The sequence below is a fragment of the Lycium barbarum genome, chromosome 3 (genome assembly GCF_019175385.1).
Source record: "Lycium barbarum isolate Lr01 chromosome 3, ASM1917538v2, whole genome shotgun sequence".
NCBI classification, from domain to species: domain Eukaryota; kingdom Viridiplantae; phylum Streptophyta; class Magnoliopsida; order Solanales; family Solanaceae; genus Lycium; species Lycium barbarum.
In genome coordinates, this window is record NC_083339.1 from 111,344,004 (window position 1) to 111,355,204 (window position 11,201).

At 38.1% G+C, this 11,201-nt stretch overlaps 1 protein-coding gene across 1 annotated transcript; it reads right to left on the minus strand.

Annotated features, from left to right (window-relative positions):
- Positions 1-271: 271 nt before the first annotated feature.
- On the minus strand, positions 272-3,879 carry LOC132631134 (CASP-like protein 5A2; the record flags this gene model as incomplete). Its single annotated transcript, XM_060346734.1, has 4 exons — positions 272-517; positions 2,884-2,940; positions 3,039-3,090; positions 3,369-3,879. A coding segment is annotated over one exon (438 nt), but the record flags the coding sequence as incomplete, so codon positions are not given.
- Between the last annotated feature and the right edge of the window lie 7,322 nt (positions 3,880-11,201).

Genomic DNA, 11,201 nt, shown 5'->3' on the forward strand with positions numbered 1-11,201 from the left:
TGTGTGTATTTGGAATGGTTTCCAACCGTCCCCATAGCCCTTTAAGCAACGACTTTTGAGGATATTGCAACGGTTTCGTAGAGGTTATTGCAACAGGCTTTTCCTTTATTGCAACGGTTTTTGTCTATTACAACGGTCTTTTTGTATATATAAAAATCCAGTGCAATTATTTGGAACAGCCTATTGCAATGGTTTATCTGAAATAGTAGCCCTGGTTATAAATTGATATATATATATATATATATATATATATAATACATTACAAATTACATAAATCAGAAAACACAATTTTTCATAATCCAAAATATCCAACATTCCTAATCCAACATATATACCCGTAAAACCAAAATGTTCAACCCAAAATGCATAATTAAGTTTTACATTTCAAGATTTAGGATAAGTTTCAAAATGTTCGCCAGCAAAAAGATTCTTAGAACATGTAGAAAGCTTCATAAAAGATCTTCTCAAGTAAGATCAACGTCTTCACTGTCTCCTTCCCTTTCTTCATTTTCGACACCTACAAAAGAGAATAAATAATGTCACTACCCTTCAAATGCACGCGCACATAATACAAAGATAAAACTTATTATAAACAGATACCGATTTTGAAAAGGGACAGGGACTGAATAACTAACTCCTTGAGGTTTGAACTTAGCTTAGCTTAAAGAATTTTTAACTGTGAGACTTTGCATTTTTTTAAGACTTTTTGCATCACACAGAGGAACCATACTTGATATAAAAGAACTTAAATGCGATCCATATTTGACTCAAAAAATCGTTATCAACAACAACTATTTCCAAATAATGAGTAGATTGAAAACATGGAAGGCGAATATGGACCATACTAAGTCCTATTTCATACTAACGAGAGAAAGTAAATAAATTTGGACTCCTTAGAGACAACCTCATGCTTTCACACAAAAAAAAGTTAACTATCTAACTCAAACCGGATTATACTTAAGCTAAATTGTATGAACTAGAAAGGGAAGCTAACACCTCGACACACATCATTAAACATGAACTGTTTTGAAACATGATTAAGCTAATAACTTAGTTTATCTAATGCCTAAGTCACACGAAAACACATAATGAAATGTAATATGGGGATGGGGGTACTAAAAGTAAGCATTCAACTCACAATCTTTCACATATAGTAATAAAACCAGTTAACCAACGAAACCAGTATAAAAATCGATGTCGAATAGATTTGGAAGAGCAGCAAAAATCGAGTCTCAAATGGTTACCCAGAGCTCATTTTATACAAGAAAATCAGAATAATCCAACATTAAACATAGCATTAACTTCGGGAAACAGTAAAGCTCACACCTTTCCATGAGATATTTACTAAATCGAAGTAATTCCACCCATTTCTTATCTTCTTTAAATGTTATAACAGCAAAATAAGCAAGCAGGTATTAAAGTTACCAGTTTCAAAAAAAAAAACAATCAGGTATTGTAAAGATGAACTATTTGAGGACATCGGGGAAGAGGATGTGATTGAGGAACAATAAGCTATAACAACTGTACACAAGGGGAAGCAAGTGGCAGTAAACAAAGATCAAGTCGTGGTACAAGGAGAATTTGTAACAGTTAATAACGAGGTACAAAATGTTGTCAAGGGTCATAAAACTGGGCAGGGGAATAATCAGAGAAAAAATTATAACAAAGGAAGAAGAGATGTTATTAAGATTCTACAAAGTGGTAAGGTTATTGGCAATACTGATGATATATACAAGTGGCAGCCAAACAATGGCAAGAATAATGGAAAGAATCAAGGCAATGGTAATAAGCAATTTCCTGCACAAGGAACCAAAATTGTGTCTAAGGTTGGTACTTCTGGTACCATGCAAACTGCTAAGACTGTTTGCAACTTTGGATGATGGCAATGAAGTGCATGAAGAAGTGTTGGAGGTTGATCAAGGTGGAGGTACAAAACAGCAGAATGCTACAGGTCCTAATGCTAATACTGGTGTGGTGTTGCATGCTACTGACGGAAATCAACAACAGGTGAATGTTGATACTGCTGTGAAATTAGTTGGGGATGCAACAGGTACAGAGGTGGGAAAAGTGCTGAATACTGCTATTAATGAAGATGTTGGTAGGTAATCTGCAGTAAACTCTAATGTTGTGCAAACTAAAAACAAGTTTGCACCACTAGAGGAGGGTGAGGATGAGGCATCAGTGGAAATTGCTGATCAAGCTACTGTTGGCAACATTTGATGCTACAGGGATTCAAAAAGAAGTGACTAATGATGTTGGGGTTACTTTGAATCCTAAGGCATCTGTGTGCACTCCTGGAAGGCAGAAACACTCACCTGATGCATTGAAGTCTAATAAACATGCAGCACAATCTGGTGGGAAAGGGAAGATTACTTCCCAACAGCAAAAGCAGTATGATGCAAAAAATCCAAGAGCACAAGGGCAGAATAATTCAGGGAAGCTGCAGTGCAGCCAAGAGGTGGATAAAAACAATGTAAGTCCAAATAGTGCTGAGGAGAAAACACATGCAGGCAGTCCAGAAATTGACATATCTACTGCAGAACATGCAACACAAGTTGATAGTAGTTGTGTCAACAAGCAGCAGCCAAGTAAAGCAAAGGGCCAGAAATCAATGCAACAACAAACTGTAGGTATTCATTATGTGCAGGATTCAAGTTCTAATTTGCAAGCAACCGAAACTGTAGTAGCAGCAAGTAATATAGTAAGTACACCTACAGCTGTTTCAAGTAGAAAATTTTTTGATTGACCCATCTACTAATACAACTACGACAACAACACGGGTCAGTTATGTTTCATGTCTCGGCAATAGGAACCATCTGCTAGTACAGTTACAGTTAAATGGAAATGAATCACTTCTATAAATAAAGTATATCGCAGTCAAACCTTTTGTCTAGCAAGTGTGTCCCAGTGAATATCTCTAAAAAATGGATGCAGCTTCACCTGCATTAGGGTCATAGTCATTCTACAATTTATTCTCGAGATCTCGAATGAACAAAGTTAGGTTCAATATCAAAGTTAGTTGTAAAACAGAACATCACCTCTGATGCTCCTCCAGCTCCAAGTCTCATATTAGGATCTTCTGTTAGTAATCTGAAATTTACCACGATAGCAACTTTCAAAAGTTGAGAGAAACAAAAATTTCTACAATAGATAAGTTACAAAGATAAGAATATTGTGTTTATTATTACTAAAGCCTTTTTTTTTAGTCACCCAAACTTGCAGATCTATTATAATGTTGAAAGCGATATCGAGCCAAATATTTGAAATAGTTCTACATCAACTTTGTAAACAAAGAGGATTCTTCCTCATTAAATATGTCAAGCAGTAATACAGTGATATACAGATAAGAGCAGTTAAGGTGGCCTTACTGCAAATAGAAACACTGCACAGGCAGAGTAAGAGCCTTCCCCTAGTCCCTTTTGCAGGCGTACGGAACTGCATCTATGGGGAAGCCAGAAACCAAAAATTCACGAAAAAGGATGGTGATGTTGCAAACCAGCTTAAAAATGCCATTGTTGTAGCTGACATAAATCTCGTGCAGTGGTTCACTTTACATTTGTCAAGATCATTGCTAATAAGAACTGTAATTCCAGCTGATGCATAGGCGGCAGCAAATGTAAGAGTAGAAGTGATCCCATCATCAACGACAAATAGACTGACAACTGTTGCATTTCTATAACTTCTTTTCACCAATATTGCATATACATCAGCTATAGCAAGTACAAGGCTCCATATGATCTGTAATCCAACAGCTGCTACAAGGTAGCTGAAAGCAGTAACAGTGGGGAAATCAGAGGTGGTAACCATAACAAAAATAGAGATAATGATGCAAATCTTAGTAGCAACACCTGAAAATTCCAGAATCAATTCAGCAACAATTAATTATTGTTCAAAACCGAGCCAGTTCACATTTTTGGCAGAACAGATCCACTCCAAATTTATAATTATCACGATTATCCTTTTCATAGAAGATTCTTCGTCTGTTCCATTGGGAAGGATGTGTTTTTCTTCACGCTAGATGGAAGTACTGTCTACTCTTTGTAAATACAGAAGAATTCCTGAATGGAAAAATATTAACTAAAGCTTTTGGCATCTAATAGAGGGTCAAGATTGTTAATCGATTTTAGAGTATTTATAGACAAGCTTTTCATTATAACTGACAATGCTTTTTTAGTCAAAAGTCGAGTGCATTCTAGTGATCCACGGTCTCTCTCAAATTCACAAAATTAATTCCTCATAATTCAAGCATGCCTAGCCACATAGGGCCTCCATCTATATTTCCTCATCCCATAAATGAGAACTAGCTAAAAGCTGAAGGTTCTTGGAAAACGAACTTGCCAACTGAAAACTAAGAAGATGAAAATGGGACTTTAAATAACAACCAGTATAAAATTCAATTACCAACGAAACCAATATAAAATTCAATATCAAACAGAATTGTAAGAGCTACAAAATATTATTGAAATTACCTTTCGACAAGCAACGAATTGAGGCGTTTGAGAGTTGACAATGCTTTGAGCTTTCACCATGGACAACGAGTTTAGAACAAGAATAAACAAACACAAATGAGAAGCAAAAGAAAGGAAATTCCAAGAGCAAAGAAAACCTAATTTCTGTTAGATTCTTGAGAGAAAAAATCGTGTCTCACAAGCTCATTTTATACAACAAAAAATTAGAACAATCCAACATTAGACACAGCATTAACTTCGAAAACAGTAAAGCTCACACCTTTCCGCTAGATATTTACTAAATCGAAGTAATTCCACCCAATTCTTACAACAACAAAATAAGCAACCAGATATTGTAAAAAGATTGAGACTAAAGGAATATCAAGAAATCAGAGCCCATACTTATTCAAAAAAAAAAAATCAAAACCCATACCCCAAACGATTTTATTTTAGAATTGGAAGAACATGCAAAATAAATCCAAACAAAAGAGATGAGAGAATAGAGAAGATAACCTGGAATTGAGTAACCCGGCTACGAGATTCAGTAGAGCATTGATAATTAGGGTACAAAGTGAAGTAGAAATTAGTAGACAGAGATAGAGTGAAGTGGGTGATGAATTTAGTAGAGAGAGAGAGAGTTTAGTGTTTAATTTGGTTCAATACAGATTTTACGATTTTTGGCTAAAAGGAAAAATAATGTGGTCTCTGTGTTAGGCGGGTCTACAGTGAAAATAAGGAAAATTTGGGAGGGAATTTAAAACCGTTGCAATAGAAACAAAACTGTTGCCATATTAAAACTATTGCAATGGTTTAGATACAATTGCAACGGTTTAGACGCTAAAGTGTAGCTATAGCATTCTGTCCTTGTGCAACGGGTATAACCGTTGCAGTACCTCGGTTACAGCAACGGTTGTATAATCGTTGCAGAGGAAGGCGTTGCCATAGCCCTAATTTCCAGTAGTGGATGATGCAATGTCATGGTTGCTGCACTGGTAATATTACTCTGTGATCTTATCCCCTTTCCTTTACAAGTAAGACTTCTGCCGCAAAAAACAGTAGTTAAATGGATCCACAAAGTTATTCTCTTCACATATATAACTTACGTAGATGAAATTAATAAGAGGTGTATGTTTGATCCCTACTAGTAAATGCACAATATCTCAAAAGCCTTTATCCAAAATTACAGAAGTCCTGTATCCAAAAGTTAATCTAAATTTTCAATAACAAATAAAAGTAAAGTGATGTGGCGTGATTTTACACCACAATCGATGCTTTTTAACTATAAGTTTTACTTGTTTTTAAGCAAGTCTATGTCATTTTACGTAGTTTTTGTCATGTTTCAGGTAATACGAGGTCCCTAGAGCCTAAGTGTGGAAAACAAGCAAAAAAGTTGCAAAACTGGAATCAACTGGAAGTTCTGGAAAAGAGCCGTGGAAAAATACTCTACGCGATCGCGCAGAGTACCCACGCGATCGCGCCCACGCGGGAATTGTACTCCACGCGATCGCGCTGGAATGTAACGCGATCGCGCCTACGCGCGTTGTTAATTCCACGCGGTCGCGCAGGATCTACACGCGATCGCGATTAAGGGAGCAGGGGAAGCTGACGTCATCCACGCGATCGCGCATACACATGGCGCGATCGCGATGAAGGATTTTCGGCAATTTTCAACCAGAACTCGGATTTTGACGATGCCTTCCATCCCAGTTCATATAAATGGAAAACTAGGGCAAAATATTAGATTATCTTTGGCAGCTCCCACAAGTTGGAGGCTAGGGTTCCTACAAAAATGTTCTCTCTTCTTTTTAATCCTTGTTGATGGAAATCTCTTGGTGACAATTAAGATTGACACTCTTGTTGTGCTTATTTATTCATTTGCATTGTTCTTAATCAAGTAAGTTTTTGCTATTTTAATTATTCTTGTTCATGAATGTTTTCAAGGGATTAGCTAACCTTTGAACTCGCCCATTTACTTTGTTTGAAACTCGGAAGAGAAAAAACGGAGTTGGGATAGGATAATTAACATGAATTTGGGGCGTTAACCCTCATCTAATGGAAGTTGACCTAGGAATAGGCAATACCACTTGTAGCCATATTCGGGTGTTCTTAATTCTCCTAATTGCTTGAGGGATCTTCAATTGGGTAGTCTAGTTAATCTTCGGAAGAAGTTAATTTAGAGTCATTATCCGAGGCTAAATAACATAAACTTGCTATTATTTACAATTCGTGAAATAGATTGGATCGTTACTTGAGAAATAGTTTCCCTCCTTCCATTCTTGTTGCCATTGATCAATTTACTTGCTTTCTAGATTAGAATTTATATTTCCGTATTTTATCAAAACCTTATAAAAAACCACCATTGATGCGTTCGGGCATAGCTATTGTTAGTGATAATTCCTAATCTGCTTAAATCACCTACATATTGTTCTCTGTGGGATTCGACCCCGACTCATAGTTGGGTAAATTATATTTGCATACGACTGTGTCCATTCTAATTAATAGGGTGGATTTGGACGTTATCAAAAATGGCGCCGTTGCCGGGGAACAATTGGTGTATTTTGGCTAATCTAGGAAATAAGCTAACTTGCTTTGATCCGAACCCGTAAATATTTGTGTTGTTGTTTTCTGTGTTTTATTTTATATAAAAAAAAAAATGGCATCTTTCCATGAAAACTTGTTTAGTAATGACTTTTATTGTGAGCATGGCCAAATTGGTGAGTTCAAATTCATGATGGAGTGTCTACTAGGTGAGGGTAATGAAAACCAAAAAGCTTTTGAAGAGTACTTGGAAACTAGTCTCCAACTTGGTTTGATGAAAGAAGAAGAAAATCCTCCACGGGCAAATCATTATGAACTACCCAATGCTCAAGATAAAAGGGTAAATCATGAAGATGAGTTTATTGGGAATGCCAAAGAAAAAAATGAATGGGAGTCAACCATTGTTCTGAACAATATGGTTGGTGTTGACCCCAATCCGGGGGAAAAAGAGGATGTCATAGTTCAAAAAGTTCAAGAGCCTTATATTCTGCAATTTGAAAATTCAACAAGGCAAAATGACATTCCTCACTTGAAAGCCAAGAAGCGTAGAATGAACAATATTTTACTTGGCGTGATCAGATATTTACCACCCCCCACTGCTCGTGGTCACAAACTTGATTCCAAGTTAGGTGCCCAATTCATAAGCTCCAAATGGCGAGAAAAGCGGTAAAGTTGGTATCCGTCGTGCCGCGACGTTAACTTAAGCGCTTGGTGGGAGGCAACCCATCGTTTTTAATTTTTTTTTATCATTTTTGAAATTTGATTTTTTAGAATTGTTTAGTTTATGATTTGTGACTAATCTGCAAAATTTCACAATTTTTGGAGTTGTTTTGAATAGGTGGAGTTTTCAGAACAGCCACAAATCAGTAGCTGCTGGTTTCTGTAATTTGTTAGACTGGTTTCTGTACTTATTTTCTGAATCTGGAAAAATTTGAGCGAATTTTACTCTTCGCGATCGCGCAAAGAACCCACGCGATCGCGGTAAAAAAAAAAAAAAAAAAAAAAAGAAGAGAAATTACTCTACGCGATCGCGCCACATCACCACGCGATCGCGCAGAGGCGCGTTTTCAGTTTTCAAAACAGAGTAAAGAAAGGCAAAACGGTAGAAACCCATCATTTCCTTCACTTTTTCTCAAAAATTCTCTCAATTTACTCTCAAATTCAACCTCAATTTTTAAGAAGAATTCTTCAACTTGCAACCACAAGGTATGTGATTCTTTCATTGTCTTGATCCTAGGGTTGTTTTTATCATCTTTCCATGTTAGAAATTGTGAAAGGAAAATTTTCTTCCACTTGTTTAAGCATGAAAATGTGATGAAATTGCTGAATTTCTTGTCATGTGAAGTGTTGTTTGTTGTGAGTAATGTGAGTTGAGAGATGGGTGTTGATATGAAGAAAAAAATGGAGCAAAATACAAGCTTAAAATCGTTGAATTGAAGGCACAAAATTGATGCCCATAACCTGTTTGTGAAAATGCTTCGCTGAATCTGAAACGATTCAGCGCGATCGCGGCCTGTACTGGCGCGATCGCGCTGAGTAAATGACCAAAACTGATGCGAACGCGTAATGTTGAACCGCGATCGCGGTTAATGAGACAATAAAAATGTCGCGATCGCGCTGGAGGAATACCGCAAAATGCCGCGATCGCGCTGCCTTGTCACGCGATCGCGTTGAAGGAAAAGTCCCAGTTCACAGACAGAATGCTCGCACAGAGCTGTTCCAAACTTGGGTGCCCAAATGTCCTTAACCCAACTCCTCATTATACATCATTATAGGTGTTCATATGCATTGTGTTTGCTTTGTAGGTACTTAAACTCAAAAAATGGCTTCATCATCCAGTGCTGCCCAAGTACCATTGATTGAATATTATGACACCACCACCTTCCAGTCAGCAAAATGTTCAAAGCTATATGATAGACTGCTGGGAAAGAGCTTCATTGAAGAGAGGGGCTTTGTAACAGAAAGTTTGGAAGAAAAGATGCCCGAGTTCTATGGAAGGTTGGTGACAAGCGGCTGGATACGCTTTGCAGATGAACCAATCAGGGCAAATCATACCCTGGTGCGGGAATTCTACGCAAATGCTGCAGAGGCAGACATTACACATAGGGCAATTGTCAAAGTCAGAGGTGTGGATGTCCTGTGCAATGCCTCAAGAATCAATGCCTATTATAATCTGCAGGATGGTGACAACAGCGAGATGGCACAGATGTACGAAAACCTGCGGCAACAATGGTTTGTGACCCACCTTCACGGTGGGGAACAACCAAAGTGGCTAAACACAATGCAGAAAAGGATTGACTCTGCAGAGTTCACCGCTGAAGCCAAAACTTGGCTTGATATTGTCACATCCAGGGTGCTGCCTTCAAAACATGATTCAGAGGTGCCGCTTGAGAGGGCTAAAGTAATTTGTGCTGTGATGGAAGGATTGCCTGTTGACGTGGGGAGACTCATTATGCAGGAAATCCGGGAGGTGGTGCTTGAACGGACCAAGAGCTTATTATTCCCATCATTGATCACTTACTTGTGCTCCACTGATGGAGTGCCCACGAGACCAGGCGACAGAGAAAAAGGGCCTGCTGGACCGATTTATCCGTTGAAAAAGAGAGGGCCTGGTAATGTACAGAAGAAGAGGAAGATTGATATAGCAACATCATCATTTGAGCAGTTCACATCTACTGCATCAGATTCTATTGGTGGGGCATCAGCCCCTCCCATGGCTATACCAATCTTGCCACCACTGCAAGAAGCCGCCAGGCCTTTCCAATATATCTCCACCCAGGTCCATGGGGTGGACAATCGGATCCAGCAGCTAGTAGCTAGTCTCCCTACGGGCCCACATGGCGAAGGCACATCTATAGCTCCCTCTGTTCCTATTGGTCTGACATTAGCAGGTGTGGTGGAGGACATGAAGCATATCAAAGAAAAGCAAGGAAAAATAGAGAGGAGGCAGAAAAAGGCAAGGGAGCATGCCAAGAAGCAAAGCAAATTCCTGAACAAAATGATGAGCATTCTGAGGAGTGTATGCGGAGCACAGCACGACGAGGAGGAAAATGAGGACGATTTTGTCCTGCCAGAGCCCAACAGCTCCAGTTCAGAGAGTGAGCAGAGATGACCATAGCACGCAGTGCTAGGAGGTATGAAAAAAAAAAAAAGTTTTTTTCTGTGTTGATGTACTGCAGTGAGGACACTGCAAGTTTTTTGGTTAGGGGTAGGAACCTCCTCGGCTTTTCTTTGCCAGAGTTCTTTTCCTGAGGAGAGTTTTATTTTGTTGAAACTGGCATGTTTAGGATGTTACTTAGGTTGAATAGAGTAATTTTGTTTTATTTGGTACTACTTGGCAACTAATGGCATGTATTGTGTTTTGTTGAAATTTTTGGACCCCTCGAAAAGTTGAAAAATGCATACTTAGAACAGTTATTGTCTGACATGATTGATTCTTTATATGATATTGTGATTATTGGGGTGTTGTGTGTGATGAATTACTACTTAGGAAGTCACAAGTGTAAAAATTATTGTCCTTATGCCGATGTGTGTGTGAAGTGTTAGTTTGATTCTGTTTATGCATGTATAATCTAGAACTTGCCCGGTTGGTCTTGTTTGAAATGCGAAAGTTAGTTTGGTTGTGAAATGATCTTAGGCTTTCTTTGTTGAAATAGTCACTTTGCCTAAATAAGCCTTACCAAAAGTGTTAAATACCCTTAGTTTCCCTTTTGAGCCTTTTTGACCTTTTTCTTGGCTAGCAAATTATGAAACCTTACCCTTTGTGAAATTAATCCATCTTCGCACCCGTTCCCTCCTTGATGCTACTAGTTAGATGAGGCAAAATGCCTAAGTTGGGGGTGAATTAAATGTGGAGTACATGTTAAAAACATAAGTTGGGGGTGGTGGAGTTTGCTAGTGGAGATTCGATGTGGTAGTTGCGTATAAATATATATATATATATATATATATATAAAAAAAAAAAAAAATCAGAAAATTGTAACGCAAAAAGAATTGTAAGTTGGTTAGAAGTAAAACCACATCGAGGTCGAAAACTGAAAGAAAATAAAGGGGTGGAAAGAAAAGAGGCGAATTAAGGTGACAAGATGTTGTAGTATTCAAGGAGGGTGAGTCACTAATTTCCAAAAAGTATCCGACCTGTCCCTAAACCTACATTACAAGCCGAAACAAGTCCTAATGTGATCACAACCGAACGAGCCTAGGATGAAAACATAG